This window comes from Pipistrellus kuhlii, unplaced genomic scaffold (assembly GCF_014108245.1).
Source record: "Pipistrellus kuhlii isolate mPipKuh1 unplaced genomic scaffold, mPipKuh1.p scaffold_m20_p_87, whole genome shotgun sequence".
NCBI classification, from domain to species: Eukaryota; Metazoa; Chordata; class Mammalia; order Chiroptera; family Vespertilionidae; genus Pipistrellus; species Pipistrellus kuhlii.
Window position 1 is genome coordinate 846,301 of NW_023425592.1, and position 22,828 is coordinate 869,128.

The window sequence follows — 22,828 nt, forward strand, 5'->3', positions numbered from 1 at the left end:
CAGCACTCCAGCTCTGACCTGGGCATCCATGAGTCCTGGCATCAGAGCAGCCTGCTGGCCGCCCTGCGGGCTTATGGAGCAGAGAGCTCAGTCTCCGTGGAGAAGGCAGCTGAGGAAACTCAGTATCATCTGAAAACACTTCCATGTTGTTCTTGGCAATTAGTGCCTGTGGCCCAGGGCCAGGAGGCAGAGCACAGCCACAGCCAGTGCCCCAGACCAGCCTTCCCAGCACGGAATGTGGAGGTGAGCCCCTTACCAAAGAGCTCAGAAAGCAGGCCAGGCGCCTCTGCGTGGAAAGGGGCCCCAGTTCCATCCAGTGAGCAGACCTCTGCCACGCCCCCACTCGCTGGCCTGGGTGTGAGGCCGAGAGCCGCTACCAGGCTTTCTCTCCGGGCAGTGCTGGAGAACGACGAGGAGATCAAGCAGCTGAACCAGGAGATTCGAGACCTGAACGAGTCCAACTCAGAGATGGAGGCCGCCATGGTGCAGCTGCAGTCCCAGGTGGGTGGCTCCGCCCACCTGCCTCTGGCTCCCAATTCAACAAAGTCCTGTTGTCCTTGGTCCTTGGCCTCCTCTCTGAAGGGAGGAGAGCCGAGCCCCACATCAGGGTCACTGCTGGGCTGGGCAGATGAGCATGGTGCTCATGGCTGCCTCGGCCCGCTCTGCCGGTCAGCGTTGGTCCTTGGCGCTGGTGGGTGGTGGCCCCGGTAGAGTCAGTGCCGGGAGGCGCACACCAAAGTGTGGGCTGGAAGAGCCTGGACAGAGCTGGTCTCACGCCGTGTGGCCACACAGGCTGGGCGCAGCTTCCTGTCCTTGTGGGCGGATATAGCCGTCAGCTCCACGGGTTGTCAGAGGAGCGTGTTTCTGCGAGAAAGCAGTGCTGCCTCCGAGCGGTGGCATTGCCAAGGACTCCACGAGTGCCACATCCCTCGGACTTCCCCCCAGTGAATGCTTGCGATCAGAAAAATAGCAGTAAGATCTCATCTTGAAAAGGAGACCATGGCCTGCCCTCGGATGTTGAGTGGGCTGGAGCAGAGCTGGGCCTACGGAGGTGGGCCACACAGAGTCGTGTGCCTGTGGCTGACGGGCCAGAGGGACGAGGAGGGGAGTGAGGGCAGTGAGGACGGCACAGAGATGGGGCTCCTGACCCGAAGCTGGCCCGTGACGTGTCTAACTCCCCTCCTTCCTCCCAGGCAAGGGCTCTGTGGGCCGCCAGTCACTCAGAGGCCATGCACACACAGCGCTGGCCGGAGGGCAGGGAGGGTTCGCTATGCCAGCGGCATCTTCCCCAGGTTCGTGGGCAGTGGAAGGAGAGAGGGCCTCAGGCCGTCTCTGGGCTCCAAGACACATCTTTGTGCCGTGTCTGTCCCGCCCTGGCCCTTGGCTTCTCAAAGACCGTGGGCCCTCTGGCACCAGTAACCAGCAGGTAGCACCTCTAATTTCTCTTCATTTGCCAACACCCATCTTTTTTGTTGTTTATCCTCACCTGAGGATATTTTTCCGTTGAGCTCACCTGGGCTCCTTTCTCTCTTTTTTTAGAGAGAGTGGGAGAGCGGGAAGGAGGGAGGGAGAGAAACATTGATGTGAGAGAGACGCATTGATTGGCTGCTTCTCAGCATGTCCTGACCAGGCCAGGGACCTTGCCTGCAACCGAGGGGCGTGCCCTTGACTGGGTCAAACCTGGGAGCCTTCAGTCCGAGGACCAATGCTCCACCACTGAGTCAAAGGCCAGGGCGCCACGCCCACCCATAGGAGCATGCTCAGCGTCCTGTAGGGAGGACTCCCTGCCCCCTCCAGGGCGTTTCCGCTAGTGCTGGGCAGAGGCAGATGCCCAGCTCATCCTCAGTCCAAGCTGCCACCAGGTGCTGCTCAGGATGCTCCCAGCCACTGGTCACAGAGCCACCTGACTGGAGGAAAACACCCCCTGACCCCTTCCCCCACAACGGTGTGTCACCACCAACACTGAACTTGCCGGACCCAGGCTCCTGCGAAATCCAGTCAGGCAGGGGGTGCCCCCAAGCGTGTCTTCTCCAGGCCAGGCCTCAGGCAGGCTCCCCACCTTCCTGTGCTGGCCACACGCCTCTGCACGGCTGTGCAGGTGGCCTGAGCCACCCAGAGCAGACAGCAGGGCCTGTGGCCGCCAGCCCAGGCACCGCTGTCTCTGGCATTCCACTGCAGAGCCAGGAGCCCCTTGGGCTCTGCCTGGGAGTCTCCTCTGGTTCCTGCTGGAAACCCCGGGCCCTTTCAGGGTGCCCGGAGAAGCCATCAGCCGCTCCCCTTGGCGATGGGCTGCCGGGACAGTGGGTATCTCGCGCCCCCCCCCCCCCCCAGCAGTGTTAGACACATGGCTGGTCTTTGCGGGTGGAAACCAAAGGCAGCAGACACCGCTGGGTGCAGATTGCCCATCACCGGCGAGGACCATGAAGCTGCCCAGGACTGAGCTCGCCTGGGCTCCTTCCTTTACCCTGAGGAGTAGCCCCCCACAAGCCATGGCCCACATTGCCCTGCTAGTCTCTGTGTGCCCTGACCCAGGGACCAGGGCGCTGCCAGCCCCTCCCTGGGGCAGGGCCCTCCCTCGAGGCAGGAGATGGGCCAGGAGGACGTGAGGGCGCGGCTCCCGTCTCTGTCTGTGCAGATCTCCTCCATGGAGAAGAGCCTTCGGACCATCGAGCAGGAGAACAAGCTCATCGAGGAGCAGAACGAAGCCCTGTTCCTGGAGCTGTCGGGCCTGAGCCAGGCCCTCATCCAAAGTCTCGCCAACATCCGCCTTCCGCACATGGTGAGCAGCAGGCAGTGCTGAGGGCGCCGGGCGGGCTGCTGCCACATGCTCCTGGTCCCCGAGTTGCTGGAGATCCACAGCCAGCCTCCGGGTGACGGAGCGGAGGGGCAGTGGGTGCTGGGTGGTGTGGCCTCGGCCCTGTGGCTCCACAGCCTCTGAACCCCCGGGCTGCCACGGGCAGGGGCGCCACGGGCAGCACTTGCTAGCCTGGTTCTGTCCTCCAGGAGCCAATATGTGAACAGAATTTCGACGCCTACGTGAGCACCCTCACCAACATGTGCTCCAGCCGGGAGAGCTACCAGAACCCCGAGCACAGGGCCCTCCTGGAGAGCATCAAGCAGGCCGTGCGGGGCATCCAGGTCTAGGCCCCACCTGGATGGGGTGCCAGGACCCCAGCCGGGCTCCCTGTTTACCTCCCCGCATTGCCCTCCCAGAGGTCCCCGAGTCACAGTGACTTCTGGGGGGCAGCCGCCTCGCGGTGGATCAGAGGGGTGCCTGAGGTTGGGCTCCCTCCGATGCTGGTCAGGCCGAGGCCACAGCCTCCCTGAGCAAGGGCAGAGTGTGAAGTATTACAAAGGGGTTTATTTTTGTTTTCTGAAAATAATCTCAAGTTCAGCTCGAGGTCTCCAGTGGTTCTCAGGGAAGTTTTGGAGTTTGTGACCACGGTGCCCCGTGTCTGTGGTGCTGGGTGGCCCGTGAGCCTGGGCCCAGCCGGCGCCTGCTCTGCGAGGCGTGTGGGAGTGTGTTTCTGTTTTCAGTTCATTCAGTTTTGTGTTGAGACGGAACAAAGCACCGCTCCGGAGGGTAAGTCAGGAGCAGCCTGCAGCCCCCCGTCAGCTCGGCACAGGCCTGGCTCAGGGCTGGGCCTGGACTCGGTGCCTGACCCCGGCCTAGCCTGTCACCGCAGGGTCCGCTCAGCTCGACTGAGGGGCAGTGTCTGTGAGGTCAGGGGACAAATTCTAATTGGACACACCAAGGTCTCACTCCTTGTTAGATCGAAAGATTTGGAAAAAGGTAAATTTTAATTTAATGTGTTAAAAACACAATGTTCCTACATGTAAATAGAGCCCAAATCAGTTGTAACTGCAATTCCAAGTTAGTATTTACAAGTAGAGAAATTGCTCTTTCTGGAAGAAATAAAAAAAGTAGTTAGTTTAATTATTCTGTAAATTATTTAAATTTGTCAAGATGTAAGTATTTATATTCACAGCCTCTTTTATGTTAATGTTCGCTATTTATTTGACATTTTTATTTATTAATTTTATACTGTTTGAAGTAGCCCCCCACATGCCAGGATACCATGAGAGAGAAATGAATGAAATCAAAGCAAAATTAACGATTTGACTATGAGGTAGGCCACACATACAGGAAATCTTGCTCTAACTTCTAGTTATAATTTTGATGCAATCAAATTATTTTTAATATATTTGTTATTTATTCTTTTAATGATGGAGTTAAAGGTGTTTGTAGCGGAGGAGCTGGTCCCGCGGGAAGACGTGGCTCTCCCTCCCTCTCGGTCCCTCTGCTGCAGGCCGGCCGCTCTGTGTTTGTGTTGGTGTGTGTAGCGCAGCTGTGTGTCGTGCGATGTCCGTGTGCAGATCGTGATGGCGAGTCCTGTCTCCGGGGTGCTGGCCATGGCGCCGAGCAGTCACCCGCCCACTGGCCTCGCTCCCTGAGCTCATACTGTGACCCTCCTTCCTCAGGAAACGCGTGGAGCCCGCAGCACAGCCCTTCCCGGTGTGCTGGCGGGGATTTCCTAATAAAAGCCCACTCTGACTGTGACGGGAGTGTGTTGTGTGCACGCTGCCCCCGTGCTATGCCGTCACCTCCGTGGCAGCCCTGGCTCACCTTGCGGGGGAGTGGGAGCGGGGCGGGCTTTCATCTCAGGCCTCTTCCTGCTGCCACCCAGGGAACCTGCAACTTCCCGAGCTGTGGTTCTAGAGGGCCTGCCTTCCCGCCGGCCCGCACGCCGGGCCTGTGCAGACTGTGTTCTCGTGGCCCAGGGAGCCTCCCGCCGCGCGTGTAAGTGGTAGGGTGGCTGCGTCAGCCGTCTCTCTTCCCGGCCCCAAGGAGAGAGCCTGCAGGAGGAGAGAGCCTGGGCCTCGGGGAGGCGGGCTGAGAAGGGGGGAGAGAGCTCTGTAAGGACCTTTTCAGAGCTCCTGGATCCAGCCAGACCTGAAGGCCATACCCTTGCAATTCCCAGTTACAGGAGGCCACAGAGCAACAGAGTCCCTCTTGTTGGCTTCAGCCCTGGCCTTGCAGCAGCACCTCACTGTCTCCTGCTCCTGCGCGGGGCTCTAGCTCCCCAGGGTCAGGCTAGGCTAGGGGCACACTTTGACCTCCCTGGGAATGTGGCCCTGCAGGGTGACCATGTGAACAAAGGAGCGACTGTAGAAACCCCGGGTTTCATTTTCAAGCCCAGGCCGGGCACGTGGGGTGAGAGGTGCCAGTGCCCCTGTAGGACAGAGGGCACACCACAAGCCTGTGTCCTGGGGTCCCGTTGCTGAAGCTCCACTGGTACAGGGGTGCCTGAGGCCTGGACTGTGCCCACTGAGCCCCGCTCATCAGCACTCAGGTGCTTGGATGTCAGCAAGGCTGATTCTGAAGTGTCTGCTCTGCAGGCCGAGAGTTCGCTGGGGAGTGGAGGGGGCAGGGAGTGGAGGAACAGGGTTGCCCCCTCTTGGAACAGTTGGTCCAGGTAGATGCCATGGCCTGCTAGGATGCTCCGACCCTCCCAGGTGGGTGGCCCTGCTCAGAGGCCCTCAGGACTCCTTGAGGCAGAGGCACACCCCCTGGAGCTCCTCTGGTCCCCCGCCGATGGAGCTGAGCAGGGGCCCCCATAGTCAGGCCAGAGTGGGGGGAGGGCCAGGACTCACGAGGCAGCTGTATGGCTGTGTGGGTGCGCATGTGAAGAGGCCTGGCACGTGGCCCCAATGAGTGGGGCCCCAGCAGATCTGAACAGGGGAGCCCGTGGATGTGTTGGTAAGCTGGGAATGTGGGTGTTTGCCAAAGGCACCCAGTTTGGTTGGGCATTTGAATGGCTCCTGGGAGCAGGGGGCATGGGCAGGGTGAAGCATGCAGCCCAGTACCCTCCCCACAAGCTGCTGCCACCCTGCGAGTGGGAGACGAGCCAGGACTGTGACCTTTGAATATTGTTCAAGCCCCTAAACCCTTTAAGTGGGAGGCTGCACAGACCCTGACCCGGCCGAGATGGAGGGTCAGAGCTCAGCACCATGGAGCTGCCCAGACAGACCCTTCCCAGAGGGTCTCTGGCTGCCACTCCTCGGTCCGGCACAGAGCTTTGGCGGGGCCACAGCCGCGCAGGGACGTACGCTCTGCAGGCGGGCGGGGGGCAGTGTGCCCGCAGGGGCAGCCACAGGCCTGAGGCATGTGCAGCGGCCGTCAGGAGTGCTGGGCGAGGCTCGTCCTGGGGGCTCTGGCTTCCGATGCACAAGCACAGGTGACGGCTCTATGCCCCCCCTCCCCCCACCTTCTGCAGGTCATGTCCAGCCTCTCAGTGAGGGGCCCCCACTACATGTGCTGAAGGAGGGGGAGCCTAGACCCCAGCTCACTCACCCTGAGGACACCCTCGAACCCACCCCCCTTCCCATCTGTACCAGCTGCCACTCCTGGTTCCAAGCTGCCCTGGCGGGTGGCAGCCACTGGATGTCTGCACATAGCTGCCACGCAGGCCACCCGTAAGCACCCACAGTCTCACCTGGCACCTTCCGAGCACCCGCATCTGCTCCCACCACCTTCAGTGACACCTGCCACCAACAGCTTCGGTCTACCGGAGCCCACTCTTCCCAAACTGGCCCCTCACTGAGGCGGTTACCCCAACCCCCCACTCCTCCTCTCAGCCACAGAGAGAGTGGTGAGTGGTGGGGAGCTGGCAGAGGAGAGGGGACCCTAACCTTGGGACTACATCCTAGTAAGTGTGGTGTCCTGTGGACGGACCTTTGGACCGGGGTCTGGTGCGTTTTCTTTGTAAGGACCCTGCATCAGTCAGGTTTCTCCAGGAAGACAGAACCAATGGGAGATAGATTAGGTATATCATAGATTTAGTCTAACAAATCGCTCATGTGATTGTTGGGGCTCAGGCTGAACTCTGCAGGCCCCAGGCCAGAGGCTGGAGACCCAGGAAGTGCTAACGCCGGAGCTTCGCACCGGAAGGCTGGCTGGGCTGAATGCAGTCTTCCCTGGGGTCTCGGTCTGCTTCAGGGCCTCAGCTGTGTGGACGGTGGAGAAGAATTTGTAGTACTCAAAGTTTACCGATTTACATGTCAGTCACTTTAAAACACACACAAAAACATTAAAAAACAACAACAACCTTCACAGCAACATCTAGACTAGGGGTGTCGAACTCAATCAGAGAAGGGGCCAAAATCTAAAATCCAGCCTAAATCGCGGGCCGAATGGTTTACTGAACAGTCATAAACTGTCATTGTGATGGAAACGCAGCGGAGTGCAGTGATGACAGCGCGGTGCGGGCCACATTGCAAGGCCTGGTGGGACGGATTTGGCCCTCGGGCCTTGTGTTTGACACATGTGATCTAGACTGATGTTTGACCAACCACCTGGGCCCACGGCCTAGCCAATGGGCCCTTCCCCTTTCCCTGGGCCCATGCATGGGAATTTTTATTAAGGTGGTTTGTCTTAAGATAAGTTATTTTTATCTTACGAGTCATTTACATGCACAAATAAAAAGATTAGAGTTCACCAGTATTTTCAGGTCAACATCACGCCCCTGTTGCCTGCACAGCAAGAGCAGAGAGGCTGGGACAGGACTGAGCTGCGCGAAGACTCCGCTCTGGCTGCAAATGCCTTGAAAAGAGGAAGAAATACCTTTCCCTGTTCAGAGACTCGTGTGGCTGTTCCCATCACAAAAGCTGTGCTGTGGCGACCCCTTGTGGTGAAGCTGGAGTCTTGTTATGACTGTGGCCTCAAGCTGCTGAGGCACACACCCTCCAGCTCCCTTCCCGCAGCACAGTCAGAGGCAGGAGAAGAGGCTCAGAGCCCAGGCCACACCGGGAGGCCCCCGCCCCCTCCCGCTTCCCGCCTAATGGTGTTTCTCACTCAGAGGCCCAGGACACCAAGAGCATGAGATGTCAGAAAGGGGGCGGGGCGGCGCCACCACCTCCCACGTCCTCTGCAAAGGCAGTGAGGGTGGCCTTCCTCAGCAGTGCTTCCCGGCTGACAGGGGAGCAGGGGAAGACCCCCTCCCGCCCTGTGTCTAACTCCACTCCACCAGCCAAAGGAGCCTCCATCGGCAGCCCCGGCTCAGCTTCCCCCTCACTGTCTGAGGCTTGGGAACAGCGGCTACTCCTCAGAACAGGAGGCTCCGAGCTCACAAACATCGCGCGACGGTCACTGCCAAGGCAGTCTGCCCACAGTAAGACGGCAGCTCTGTGGCAAATAAAACAAGTGGTGTCCTCAGCCAGGACAGGCGCACGAAGGAAAACATTTACTGTGCAGACATATAGCTTATATGTTCATTCCCCACGTGGCCATCCTTGCCAATGCTCGTCAGACTTTTGTGTAGGCCTCCATTTCCATCTGGTATCATTTGCTTCCTGCCTGGAAACTCCCTTTGCCATGTCACGTTGTGTGCGTCTGCTGCTTCTTCTAGCTTTTATTTGATCATTTCAGAGAAGTCAGTCTGGCCTGGCTGGGTTCATCAACGGCAGAGTGCTGGTGCACATGGAAGGGTCTCCATTTCTGCCAGGGCACAGTCAGTTGGTATCTCTCTCGTCAATGCTTCTCTCTCTGTCCCCCTCCCAGCCTCCCTTCCACTTCCTGAAAAAGCAATGAGAAAGATGCCCTTAGGTGAGCTCAGACGGAATCGTCTGAGGTTGGAGGTGGCAGAAAAGCTGCAGTGATCGCGCAGCCCTGTTATCAGCGATGTGCATCAGTGTGGCCCGCTGTTATCATTCCTGTCCTGACTGATGCATTACTAACTAAAGCCCATCCTTTTTCTTTCTTTTTTCATGGATCATGTTTGGTGTTGTATGTAAAATATCATTGCCATGCCCAAGGTCAGTTACATTCTCTTCTATGTTGTTTTCTAGAACTTTCATGTGACTACTGGGAGGTTTTTGCATGTGTGGATGTCCACTTGTGTAAGCGCCGACTGTTCTTTCTCCATTGTGTTGCCTTTGCTTCTTTGTCACTGAGCAGTTAACTGTTTTGTTGGGTCTATTTCTGGGCTCTGTTCTGTCCTATTGGTCTTTTTTTTTATTTAAAAAATCTTTATTGTTCAGATTGTTACCCTTGTTTCTCCTTTTCCTCCCCATAGCTCCCCTCCACCCGTTCCCCCTCTCTCTGTCCTTACCTCCCCCCTCCTATCGTCCTCATCCATAGGTATACAATTTTTGTCCAGTCTCTTCCTGCACTTCCATGCCCCTTTCCCCCTGAGAATTATCAGTCTACCCCTTTTCTATGCCCCTGATTCTATAATATTATATGCACCAGTTTATTCTGTTCCTCAGATTTTTAATTCACTTGATTTTTGGGTTCATTTGTTGATAGATATGTATTTATTGTACATAATTTTTATCTTTACTTTCTTCTTCTTCCTCTTCTTAAAGAATACCTTTCAGCATTTCATATAATATTGGTTTGGTGTTGATGAACTCCTTTAGCTTCTTCTTGTCAATGAAGCTCTTTATCTGATCTTCAATTCTGAATGATAGAGTACTCTTGGTTGTAGGTTCTTGCTATTCATCACTTTGAATATTTCTTGCCTTCTGGCCTTCTGGCCTGCATAGTTTCTGTTGAGAAATCAGCTGATAATTGTATGGTTGCTCCCTTGTAGGTAACTAACTGTTTTTCTCTTGCTGCTTGTAAGATTCTCTCTTTGTCTTTTGTTCTTGGAATTTTAATTATGATGTGTCTTGGTGTGGACCTCTTTGGATTCCTTTTGTTTGGGGTTGTGTGTACTTCCTGGATTTGTAATTCTATTTCTTTCACCAGGTGAGGGAAGTTTTCTGTTATTATTTCTTCAAATAGGTTTTCAGTATCTTGCTCTTCTTCTGGCACCCCCATAATTCAGATGTTGGTACACTTAAAGTTGTCCCAGAGGCTCCTTACGCTATCTTCATATTTTTGGATTCTTTTTTCTTTTTTCTTTTCTGGAGAAGTGTTTTTTGCTTCTTTGTATTTCAAATCTTTGACTTAATTATTGGGATCCTCTAGTCTTCTGTTGGATCTCTGTATAATATTTTTTATTTCAGTCAGTGTATATTTAATTTTTAGTTGGTCCTTTTTCATATCCTCGAGGCACTCCCCTGTGTGGACTATGTGTACAGCCTTATTGTAGTTAAGTCTTGATTGTTGTTGGTATCACTGGGAGGAATTGACTGCCAGGCCAATTGGCTGTGAGGATCAGCTGTGTCTACACCGGGAGAACTTCTGTGCTGGAGACAGCCTTATGGGAACAGACTTGCAAAATTGCAAAAGCCTCTGTGCTCAGCTTGGATGGGGCGGAGACTCAAGGCTAAGCAGACAGTCTTGTCTTTCCATCAGCCCTGCCATATAAGGCCCCTGGGTCTCAGTGTCCCTCAGTAATTGCTGCAAGCACCTCTGAGAGAAAGCTGCCCTTGAGTTTTGTCTGCGGCCAGACAGCCCAGTTTCTCCCCCAATGAATCTGAATTCCCAGATTCTTGCCCAGAACTGGAGTTCAGCGCAGCTAGGAGTTTTTGGTTTCCTCCAGCTAGAGAAAGCCAGCGGCACATTCAGCAGTTAGTCCTCTCAGCATGCACTTGCACGCGTGCCTCCAGACCTCTGCCTTCTGTGGCTCCCCTGCGTTTCTGCCTGATAGTCCAGGTTCCCCCTGTAAGAGCATGGGTCCCCAAGGCTAAACCAGAACTGGGGTTCAGTGCAGTTGGAACTAGGGTTCAGTGCAGTTGGGAGCTTCTAACTCCTTCCCACTAGGGAAAGCCAGCGGCAACCTCAGCAGTCATACTCCCCGCTATGAGCCTAGGTCCACAGGGTTTCTCCCGGAACTGGGGTTCAGTGCAGTCGGGAGCCTCCTCCTCCCTCCTACCAGACAAAGCCAGCCAGGCACTCAGCTGCCCTTGCTCTCCGCATGTGTGTCTCCATAAACTCAGCCTTTTGCAGCTCCTCTGATTCTCCGTGAGCTTTTCTCTTTCCTTCTACTTGTAGAATTTCCACTCAGCCAGCTTTCCTGTGGTTCTGGATGATGCCTGTTCTGTCTTTTAGTTGTAGTTTTGAAACTGTTGTGCGAGGCAGCAGTTTAGGTACTTACCTATGTCACAATCTTGGTTTCTCCCTATCGGTCTTTTGTCTGTTGTTGTCACCAATACAACACTGTCTTGATCACCATAATTTTATGGGTTGTATCAGTCTTCCAACTTTGTTCTTCTTCAATGTTGTGTTGGCCACTGTTTTTTCTTCTTCATGTTACTTTAGAATCATTTTGCTGATATCCATAAAATAACTCGCTGGAATTTTAATGGACTGCATTGAGTCTATAGATCAAATTGGGAAGAATTGACATTTTAATTATGTTGACTGTTCCTATTTGTGGACATGGAATATTTGGGCATTTAATTAGATCTTTGATTTCTTTCATCAGGATTTTGTAGTTTTTCTTATATAGATCTAGTACTTCATTAGACTTATGCCGAAATATTTCCTTTTTGGTGCTAATGTAAATGCTATAATGTAAAATGTGTTTTTTTTTTAATGTCAAATTCGAATTGTTCATTGCTGGCTTATGATCACATACCATATAGTTATGTTTTGGACAATGATGGCCACATGTACAATGTGGTCTCACGAGACTAAAATTGAACTGAAAATCTCTATCACTTAGTGACGTTGTAGCCTGACTTCAAATGATTTGCCAAGGATGAGGAGGTCGCAAAAACCAACAGCCCTGGTGCAGACGCCAGCACCTCCAAGCTGGTGGCAGACGGTGCACTACTGAGGAGCCGCTGGGCCTGAGACAGCAGGGCAAAGCAGCAGAAGCGAGAGAAAAGGATGCCACATGGGAAGAAAAAGAACCACCAAGAAACTCAGTGAAGGTTTCACAGCAGCTTTTAGACCTCAGCCAGCTCCTTAACACACGAGCTACAACACGGAAAGGTTTCGTTCCTAAGGAGGCGTACTCCTGTGCTTATCATATAAGCAAGTCTCTGCTGGAAAAAAAGAAACTAAGCTGACCACCATGAACAGACTTCTGAAGAGGGACGCTCAGGAAGTGCTCCAGCAGAAGGCGTGTTACTGCCCCGAAGACCCCAGAGGGATAGGAAGTGGTGTGGGTGGCGGTGATGGTGTTGATCCTGACCCTGTGCAGGTCTCGGCTAATGTGTGTGTTTGTATCTTAGTTTTTACCAAAAAAGTTTAAAACGAAGAGATAAATTAAAAATTTTAAAGTAGTAATTAAAGTATCTTTTTGTACAGCTACACAATGTTTTAAGCTAAGTGTTATTATAAAAGAGTTAAGGTTCTGAAGTAAAAAAGTTAAAGGTAAGATTACTTTGACTTAAGAATTTTTTAAAATATAATTTATTGATTTTTTTACAGAGAGGGAGAGGAACAGAGTTAGAAACATCGATGAGAAACATTGGTCAGCTGCCTCCTGCACACCCCCTACTGGGCAACCAAGGTACATGCTCTAGATAGGAATTGAACCTGAGACCTTTCGGTACGCAGGCTGACATTCTCTCCATTGAGCCAAATCAGCTAGGGCACAACTTAAGAATTAAAAAAAATAAGTAGCCTAAGTGCACGGCATTTATAAAGTGCCCTGAGGTGTGACGCCTCACATCACCCCATCCACCTCTGGCTCATCCAGAGCAATGTCTAGCCTGCAAACTCCATCCTGCCACGCCCCATGCAGGTGCACCACTTTTACCTTTTAGGCCATGTTTTTACTGCCTCTCTTCTATGTTTAGGCACATAAATATTTACCATTGTGTTATGGTTGCCTAAAGCATTCAGTATGGTAACATGCTGTACAGGTTTAATGTCTGTGTCTACTGATGTTAAGATCTATGTCAGCTCTGGGTCACTTTCTTTTAAAAAAATATTTTTATTGATTTCAGAGAGGAAAAGAGAGGGAGACAAAAAAAGTCAATGATGAGAATTATTGATTGGCTGCCTCCTATACTTACTGGGATCAAGCCCACAGCCCAGGCATGTGCCCTTGACCAGAATTGAAGTTGGGACCATTTAATCTGCAGGCCAATGCTCTACTCACTGAGCCACACCAGTGAGGGCTCTGGGTCACTTTCAATGACTTGTCTTTCTCATTGTGAGCTGTATTTTCCTCCTTCTTTGTATGCCTGACAATTTTAGATCGGATGGCAGACACTGAATTTTACCTTGAGTGCTGAAAACTCTGTATTCTTATATTAAATATTGTTAAGCTTTATTCTAGGACACAGTTATTAGGAACAGTTTGATCTCTCCAAAGCTTTCTTTGATCTGTTAGCTGGGGTCAGAAGCTAGTTACTCCTTAAGGATGAAGCAAGATCTATGTACTGGACACAAGGCTCTCAGTGTGCTGCTGGGAGGTACTGCTCCCTGCCTGGTGCGACTATGGGAGCTACAGCCAGGCCGGCGCCACCCTCCCAAGCCGCCACGGTCCTGTCCAACCGCCTCGCCTGCGTTGGGCAGAACCTCCCCCCTTTCCCCGCCCGCAGAGAAGCTCCGCAGTTGGAACAGGCCGTGCTTTGGGATGCTAGCTGCCTTGTCTCCCTTCATTCTGTTTTTTCCTCAACTGCAGGACCTGCTTGGCCTTCCTTCTGCACTGTGGCCTGGAGACTGACGACAGGAGGGAGAGGTGATTGTAAGGCTTGGCCCACTGGCTTCTGACCTCTCGGGAGTCACAACACCCCAAATACTGCCGCTCACACACGGCGTCCACCTCCTGGTTGTCTCAGGCATCTTGGGCAGAGTTTTACAATAGTTGCAGATGATAAAAGAAGTTCCAGAGATGATGGTGATGATGGTTACACAACAATGTGAATGTTCCTAATGCCACTGAACCGGACACTTAGTAATGGTTAAAATGGTAAATTTACGTTTTCTATATATTTTCACAAAAACAACTAAAAAATGGGGTTACCTGAAGCAAAGGAAGCCTTAGTGCGCTTATCAGACAGCCTGTGCAGGGCTCATCTGCCGGCCACCGCCGTGGGTTGTCAGCTTCACCAGGAGTCCCACTACCTTGAGAGGAACAAAGTGACCACACCCTTCCGTGTGGGGGGCACACCCTCCCGCACACTGGCAGCTCACGCCCACCCCCAACGCTGTCCCAGAGGCTGCTGCCTCCCCCAGGGCAGCTTTTCAGTTCACACCTGCCTATTACTCCCTCTCATAATTATTCAGACCCCTCCTCTTTGCCTGGTAGGACCCAATAGGCCCCACCTCCACCCTCCCCCACATCACCTGAGACAGGAATCCCGCAAGGAGGCGCTGTCAGCCCCGTGGATGGAAAAGCCCCGCTTACCCGCAGGCCTCTTCCCGCCCTGCACAGCGCTCTGTCCTCTCCCCCACCTTCCCCCACGGCACACTTGCAGCCCTCACCTCCCAATCCTTTTTGTTTGCTGTCAATACCCAGGACCCGAAGCGTTGTGACATTAACGCGCATTTGGACCAGGTGTCATTGGGACGTCCTCAACGGTCCCTGATGGACAAAGCAGCGGGCTTTGCTGGAGCTGGGCGGCCTGTTCCAACTGCGGGGCTTCTCTGCGCGGCCGGGAGGGGCAGGTTCTGCCCCACGCAGGCGAGGCGGCTGCCGGGGACCGCGGCGGGGCGCGGCGGGTGGCGCCCGGCCTGGCTGTAGGCCGCCGGCCCGCTCTGGGCTGGGTCCTCGGGGCCCCCGGGCCCAGGCCGCCGCCGCCGCCGCCGCCGCCCCGGCTGTCCATCCCCTGCGCCGGCCTGTCGTGCTCCCCGGGGCCCCGGGCCCAGGCCGCCGCCGCCGCCCCGGCTGTCCATCCCCTGCGCCGGCCTGTCGTGCTCCCCGGGGCCCCGGCTCGCGGGGGGCGCGAAGGGGACACTCTTCCCCGCCCCGGGCCGCTGCCCTTGGAACTCCCGTCCCGCACGGTGCGAGGCCGGCCTCGCGTCACCCCGCCGCCACGACCTCGTGGCGCGCCGGAGGGGGCGGGGCAAGGACGCCGCCCGCCCTTTCCGGCGCCGGCGGGACGCACGCGCGGTGGGGCCGTTGGCCGCGCAGGCGCCCTGGGCCGGCGGTGTTTACGGCGGCGGCGGAGGTCGGTGGCCGCGGACGGACGGGCGAGCGGCGCCCGAGGAGCCGCAGGTCGCGGGCCGGCCGGCCCTGGAGGTAGAGCCTCTGCCGTCGCTGCCCCGGGCCCTGCCCTGAGGCCCACCTCCTCCCTCCCTGGCCCGCCGCCGCGCCGGGTCTCCCCGCCCCCACGCCCCGCGTCCGGCCCCAAGTTACGGGGCAGCGTTCGCAGCTGGCGGTCGGGCAGGTCCGGCGTCTCCGCGGGTTAGAGCCGAGGGTCTTCGCCCGAGGGCGCAGGGCCGGCGGTGGGCGGCCCTGGTCGCCGGTGGACCTTCTCGCCGAGGGAGTGGCCGGTGGCCGCGGTCGTCCGCGCAGCCTGCCCTTCGGGCACTAGCGCAGCCCGGTCCCCACGAGCCGCCGGGCACCGGCCGAGCCCGGAGCCACTCGGTGACGCCCGAGAGCGCCCGGTGCCTCGGACTCGGTCTGCGCTCCGTGCCGGGCCCGGTCCGCTCGCCTCGGCCCGGGAGTGCGCTCGACAGCCTGGGTGCTGGGAAGAGGCGTCTCTGTTGCTTCCATTTGGGTCCCTTCCAGCTCATTTCCACCTGACAGACTCTGTCCACATTTCTCTTAAGTGATATTCACGATGGAACATGCCCCCCGTATAGTGACAACCACCTAGGACGGACCGTGACCCCACACTCACGGCTTCATGCCTGCGCCCCACGGGTTTTCGGGGGAGCAGCCCCAGAGGGGGCTTGCCCGCCGGGCTGTGGCCGGTTAGGCCAGAGGCTGCGAAGTACCACCCAGCGTTCCTTTGACAGGTTGGGTATGAATGGATGGTAGATCCAGGTTTGGAGGCTTGGGGACTGATCACATCTGGGGTCAGAAATAAGGGAGAGTTAGATTACTGCAAAGTTAATAAATATGCAGACCCCGCATCTCACCAGTGGCAGGGGGTAGGGTTACCCCAGAGTTACTTAGTCTGTCATTTTGTACAAAGACCACCCACTTGCTCTGCCTTAAAGGATGTTGCCCCCTTGAGAATTGTTAAAAGTGGCATTTGTTTTGGGGCAAAGAACATAGGCTTTTGACCAGTCTTGGGTTTGAATGCCAAGCCTCTTATAAGGTGTGAAGCCAAAATGAGGTCGTGACTGGCAGGTGGTGCCTGTGAAAAGGTTGTAGCTGTATTTACTAAAAAACTAGCTTTTGCGCCCTGGCCAGTGGCTCAGTGGTTAGAGTGTCAGCTGGAGCACTTAGGGTGTCTCGGGCTCTATGCCTGGTTCCTGGCCCTGGTCCAGGTTCATGCGACATTGATGTTTCTCCCCCCCACTCCCCCCAACTCTAAAAAGCAATGGGGAAAATTTCCTTGGGTTGAGGATTAATCAAACAAACCAAAAAAGTAGCCTTTGGGTATGGAATAAATTTTCAAAGTGAGGCAAAGTTGGAGACAGTGATAGTACTTAGTACAAAATAAAACCTACCGACATACAGTCTGTTTGCCTTGTGGGATGGAATGATGTCGACATCCTGGGTAGGCTCAGACTAGGGGTGTCGAACTCAATCAGAGAAGGGGCCAAAATCTAAAATCCAGCCTAAATCTCGGGCCGAATGGTTTACTGAACAGTCATAAACTGTCATTGTGATGGAAACGCAGTGGAGTGCAGTGATGACAGCGCGGTGCGGGCCACATTGCAAGGCCTGGCGGGACGGATTTGGCCCGCGGGCCTTGTGTTTGACACGTGGCTCAGACCATGGCGGGGTGTGCATGGTTCCATGCTTTTAACTAAACTCTGAAGCGGCCACACACAGCTCCACTTTTAACCAGTGACCCACATTTTAAGATGATTGTCCTAGACTCGGGGTATGGACTTTAGCTTCAAAACTAAGTGGCTTATCTAAGATTAAATTCGACCTCGTAGCCCAGGATCCCAACCAGCTAAACTGGCCATGGACCCAAACTTCACAAGGCTCTGAAGCAAAGCGGGGTGGAGGTCGAGTCATCGGCCTCGGACTCAGCTCGGAAACCCCAGTGAAGAAGAGGAGCTGTCCCGGCTGTGACGTGGAAGCCCAGGCTCTCACATGTTTGTGTCCTTGAAAGAAGATGGAGTTCATCCATGTGCTCATGTATTTTCTTTCTTGGGTAAACCTCTCCCAACCAGCTTCCAGCTGTGTGGGCGGGAAGTGTGTGTGGAATCTCTCTGCCCAGTATTTCCTTAGGATTCTCTTTCTGTTAGAAAGCCAGAGAATTGTGAGGGTTACATGGGTGAAGAATGATTTTTTTTTTTTTTTTTTTTTAGTTTTTGAAAGAGTAAGACATCTAACAGAGCATTTCCCCTATTAATTAGATGAAGGTACATTAGGCTGTTAGTTGAGCCAGAGGGGAACACAGGGTGTTACTTTGTATTCTTGTTGCTATTAATACTCACCCAAGAATTTCTTTGATTTTTAGAGAGGGGGCGGGAGGGGGAAAAGGGGGGGAAGGCACCTCAATGTGAGACACATTGATTGGTTGCCTCACACACACACATCCCAACCAGGGTGAGGGATCAAGCCTGCAAGTGAAGGTACGTGCTCTTGACCAGAATCGAACCCAAACCCATTCATTCCTCAGACTAATGCTCTAATTACTGAGCAGCTGGCCATAATTTCTTTGTATTCTTTTAAAAAAAAATAAACTTTATTGTTTATATTATTACAAATGTTCATTTTTTCCCCTCCATTGCTCCCCTCTACCAGGTTCCTACTCCATCCTCTGCCCTTTCCTCAGCCCCCATTGTCCTCATCCATAGATACAGTTTATGTTCAGTCTCTTCCCGCACCCCGCACTCCCCTTTTCCCCAAGAATCGTCAGTCCACTCCCCTTCCATACTTCTGATTCTATTATATTCACCAGTTAATATTCTTCATCAGGTTTTTTAATTCCCTTGGTTTTTAGATTCACTTGTTGATAGTTACGTATTTATTCATAATTTTGTCTTTATTTCTTCCTCTTCCTAAACAATTCATATAATTGTTTAGCAATTCATATAATTCTGGTTTGGTGGTGATTTTTTTATTTGTAAAGCTCTTCAACTGGCCTTCGATTCTGAGTGATAGCTTTGCTGGGTAGAGTAATTTGGGCTGTAGGTTCTTGTTATTCATCACCTTGAATATTTCTTGCCATTCCCGTCTGGCCTGCATGGTTTCTGTTAAGAAATCAGCTAACAGTCGTATGGGTGCTTCTTTATAGGTAACTACCTGCTTTTCTCTTGCTGCTTTTAATATTCTCTGTCTTTTGCTCTTGGAATTTTAATTATGGTGTGTCTTGGTGTGTTCCTCTTTGGATTCCTTTTGTTTGGGGTTCTGTGTGCTTCCTGGACTTGTAAGTCTATTTCTTTCACCAGGTGGGGGAAGTTTTCTGTCACTATTTCTTTCAGTATGTTTTCGATATCTTGCTCTCTCTCATCTTCTGGGTCCCCCATAATTCTGATGTTGGTTTGCTTGAAGTTGTCCCAGAGGTTTCTTACACTATCTTCAACTTTCTGGATTCTCTTGTCTTCTTGCTTCTGCGGAGGAGTGTCCTCTGGCTTTTTGTGTTCCAAATCTTTGACTTGATTCTTGCGATCTTCCATTCTGTTTTTAGGACTCTGTATAATATTTTTTATTTCAGACAATGTATTCTTTATTTCTAGTTGATCCCTTTTCATATCCTCATAGGTCTCATTTATTTTATTGGCCTTTTCTAGGAAATTCTTGAAAAATCTTATAAGCGTGGTTTTGAATTCTATATCCAGTCGCTTTTTGTCCTCCATTTCTTTCGCTTGTGATCATTTTCGCTGCTTCCCTGAGTTGGTAGGGTGGCTTTGTGTGTTGAGGTGTCCTATATTGTTCAGTGGGTCAGCTTATCTGAAGTGGACACTCTTTGTGCACCCCTTTGTGGACTGTGTGTACAGCCTTATTGTAGTTAAGTCTTAATTATTGTTGGTATCACTGGGAGGAACTGACCTCCAGGCCAGTTGGCTGTGAGGATCAGCTGTGTCTATGCCAGGAGACAGGCTTATTCAAAAGCCTCTGTGCTTAGCTTGGATGGGGCGGAGTTTCAGGAGCCTACAACCTTCTCTTCCTGTCAGCCCTGCCCTGTGAGGTTCCTGAGTCTCAGTGTTCCTCAGTGTCCTTTGGTACTGGCTGCAAGCACCTCTGAGAGAAAGGTGCCCTCGAGTTTCGCTTGCTACCAGACAGTCTAGTCTCTCCCCCAATGAGCCCGGAACTGGGGTTCAGTGGAGTTGGAAGTGGGGTTCAGTGCAGTCCGGAGCTTTTGTCTCCTTCCTGCTAGGGCAGTCCAGCAGCACAGTCAACAGTCCGTCCTCTGCGCGCAGCGTGCACAACTCTGCGGCTCTGTCTTTTGCATCTTCCCTGAGTTTCCGCCTCACAGCCCAGACTCCCTCCGAATGAGCCTGGGTCCCCAGGGTCTGGTCTAGAACTGGGGTTCAGTGCAGTAGGAACTGGGGCTCAGCACACTTTGGAGCTTTTGTCTCCTTCCCGCTAGGGCAATCCAGCAGCACAGTCAACAGTCAGTCCTCGCGAAATGTGCGCGACTCCAGGGCTCTGCTTTTTGCCGCTCCCCTGAGTTTCCGCCTTACAGCTTAGAATCCCTCTGTATGAGCCTGGTTCCCCAGGGTCTCGCCCAGAACTGGGGTTCAGTGCAGTCGGAACTGGGGCTCAGCACAGTCCGGAGCTTTTATCTCCTTCCCGCTAGGGAACGCCAACCAGGCACTCGGCCACCTCTCCTCTCCAGCTCCATCCTCTCCCCATGTGTCTCCGTACCTTAGGCTTTTACAGCTCCTCTGATTTTCCTTCTGGTTTTCTCTTTCCTTCTAGTTGTAGAATTTCTAGTCAGTCAACTTTCCTGTAGCTCTGAATAATGTCCACTTTATATTTTAGTTGTATTTTTTGAAATTGTTGTGTAAGGCTACAGTTAGGCGTTTACCTATGCCACCATCTTGGTTTCTCTTTCTTTGTATTCTTGAAGGCAGGTGGGAAGGTGTAGTTTATACTATAAAAGAGCTGGAAGGGCATAGCTAGACTCCAGGGGGGGCAGGGGTTGGAGTTGCAGCTCTGCCTACCTCTAAACTGGATTTTGTGTTTGTTACAATATGTTCTGTTGTGGAAGAGAGTTTTGTGGATGTTTTCAACTGAACTGTGTACGTTAGAACATCCAAATGAGATGAATGCATGGGTTGCTGGGAGTGGCATCTATGTGTATGAAGGGTGCAGAGTTGCCAGATAGCATGTAGGACACCCATGTATAGTAGAATTTCAAGTGGCCAATATATTTTAGTACTTGTAGTTTGGAGCCATTTTTGGTGTGTGTTACAGGTTTACAAAAAAAGATCTGTAGCACTTGAAAATATTCAAAGAACAGTTGCTGTTAGAATGAGTTTTTAGACTGCCCTCCTGTTGTATTACATCCAGTGATTTTGCCATGGGTGGGTATGTACCTTTGAGGCAGATCTGTATTCAAGATAGATTTAATCCTAAAATCTTGACTTTGTGGATTGTTGATGGAAGTAAAGCATGGGATTCACAGTTTAATTAAGGTTTAAAATTAAATATGTTTAGGTATCTCAAGTTCAAATTAAGATTTAATTCAGTTGATACTATAAGTGATAGACTTCCTTCTAGATGGGTACCACCGAGTTTATTTCCTTCTGAAGCTGGCATTCTTGCTATGATGCAGGCAGGGGTTGACAAAATGTATTCCATCTGTATTTCAGAATTCAGAATTTGAAATTGGTATGCGTTTAGTACTTTCATTGTCCCGCTCTTACCTTTAATGCAAATGGCTCTTTAAAATTTAATCTTTCATTGCAGTGTTGCCCGAGTGTGATCTCAAAGATGGGAGGTGCTGTGAGTGCCGGTGAGGACAACGATGAACTGATAGACAATTTGAAGGAAGCACAGTACATCCGGACCGAACTGGTGGAGCAGGCTTTCCGAGCGATTGACCGCGCAGATTATTATCTTGAAGAGTTTAAAGAAAATGCGTACAAAGATTTGGCATGGAAGCATGGGAACATCCACCTGTCGGCTCCGTGCATCTACTCAGAGGTGATGGAAGCCCTGGACCTGCAGCCTGGGCTCTCGTTCCTGAATCTGGGCAGTGGCACCGGCTACCTCAGCTCCATGGTGGGGCTCATTTTAGGTAATGGGGGGAGTTTGCAGTACCAAAGAGACTGCTGGCAGTGTCCTTTGGAGGGGTCTGTCTAATTGCCCTTGGCCTTCCCTGCATTATCTGGTATCATTTACCAATAGTCCCTGGGTGGGCTGGTGAGGGGAGGGCCCTGGGGCACCGCTCCCGATCCCTGTGCCCTGCCACTTGTGCCTCCAGCAGGTGTAACACGTCCTCCTCCCGACAGTGGAGCACCTGGACAGCGGCGTCACTCTGGTCTTCCCTGGCTCTTGACTGGACCTCGGCCAGCTTGCCCTGCCATTTGCTCTAAACCAGTGGTTCTCACCCTTCCTGGTGCCGCGGCCCTCTAATACAGCTCCTCATGCTGTGGTGACCCCCAACCATAAAGTTATTTCGTTGCTACTTCATAACCGTAATTTTGCTTCTGTTATGAATAGCAATGTAAATATGTGTGTTTTCCGATGGTCTTAGGCGACCCTGCTAGCTGTATTAAAGGGTCGCGGCGATAGAAAGGTTGAGAACCACTGCTCTAAACAGAACAATTAACGTCCAAGTGCCTGGGATTCAAAGTTCTCTCAAACAGTTTTTTGTTTGTCTTGTGATTTGAACACTGGGAGAATTAATGCCTGTAATGTTATTTTTAGATAATTTCCAGGTGAGAGAGATTTCACAAGTTAACTTTCTTAAAGCCATTTAGTAACGGTATCTGATAACTGAGGATTCATTTAATTCCTATCTTATGTAAAATGTGATTGGTGGAGGGTAGAGACATCTTAACAACTCTCATGGCCAGAGCTTTTCTGGGAAAAAAATGCATCAAGGCAGAAAAGGGAGCAGGTCCTGGCATCCAGGCTGAACACTGGCGGCCTCACAGGATGGAAAAGACACCTCCGTCCTGCCCGAGGGGCCTTTTTAAGACGGTGACTCCGGAGAAGAAAGGGGTCAGTTATGAGAGAATTCGAGTTGGGTCTGGTAGGAGGACGTGAGAGGGAGTGTGGAGCCTGGAGAACTGGCACACGTGCATCCACTTCCTTGCAGGCACACCCAGAGGACCCCAGGACCCACACCCTCCAGAGGAGCGCTGGGCCCTTCATCAGCACAGATGGTGCTGCCTGCTTCTGACCTGCATGCAAACAGATTCCCACAGACTCACCTCAGCTGTTTGTGTCCATAGTTGTCCCCCAGATTTCACCCGGAGGAAGGTCCCACGCAGGCAACACTGACAGCAGTAACAGGACGTAATGTCTGTTGCGGTTCCCTTTGATTTAAATGCTTCACAGTGACTTGGAATTGTAGTTTTTTCAATGATGATTAAAACCTGTTTTGTGAGGATTACTAATGCCCACGTCTGAGTGTCTGGTGGAACCTTCTGTGGAACAGTCCTTTGTCAGCTTTCATTTGCAAATACGCTTCTTCAGTTATCGGCAAGACCTTGAACCCTTGGTTTCAGACCTTGGCTTTTTTACATTTTCAAATAATTCTTTGGAAGTTGGAGGGCAGGGAAGCTCAGGCTTTGGAAAGCTATGGAGTCAGTAACCACAAGTGAGTGAGTGTGATGTGAGCAGAGCCTGCCTTGCATATAAAGATAAGCTTGAGGTGATGTAAGATAAGAAAACCTTGTGCATTACAGTAATTGCTCACACAAAGTCAGGCCTGTTGCTGCCGA

The 22,828-nt window shown here is 52.5% G+C and overlaps 1 protein-coding gene across 7 annotated transcripts in view; it reads left to right on the top strand.

Moving 5' to 3' along the window:
* The window catches only part of LOC118712274 (protein-L-isoaspartate O-methyltransferase domain-containing protein 2), an 83,576-nt gene that overhangs the window by 49,302 nt on the left and 11,446 nt on the right, over positions 1–22,828 (top strand). For 3 of the 7 annotated variants that reach the window (XM_045577300.1, XM_045577299.1, XM_045577298.1), the window contains exons 11-13: positions 398–501; positions 2,636–2,779; positions 20,844–21,174. In XM_045577300.1, the coding sequence (XP_045433256.1) occupies positions 398–501; positions 2,636–2,779; positions 20,844–21,174 (579 nt within the window). Of the gene's footprint in view, positions 1–397; positions 502–2,635; positions 2,780–3,003; positions 4,562–14,939; positions 15,093–17,503; positions 17,558–20,348; positions 20,459–20,843; positions 21,175–22,828 lie in introns of those variants that run through there. The other 4 variants (XM_036425837.2, XM_036425839.2, XM_036425841.1 and 1 more) reach the window with 4 other exon arrangements.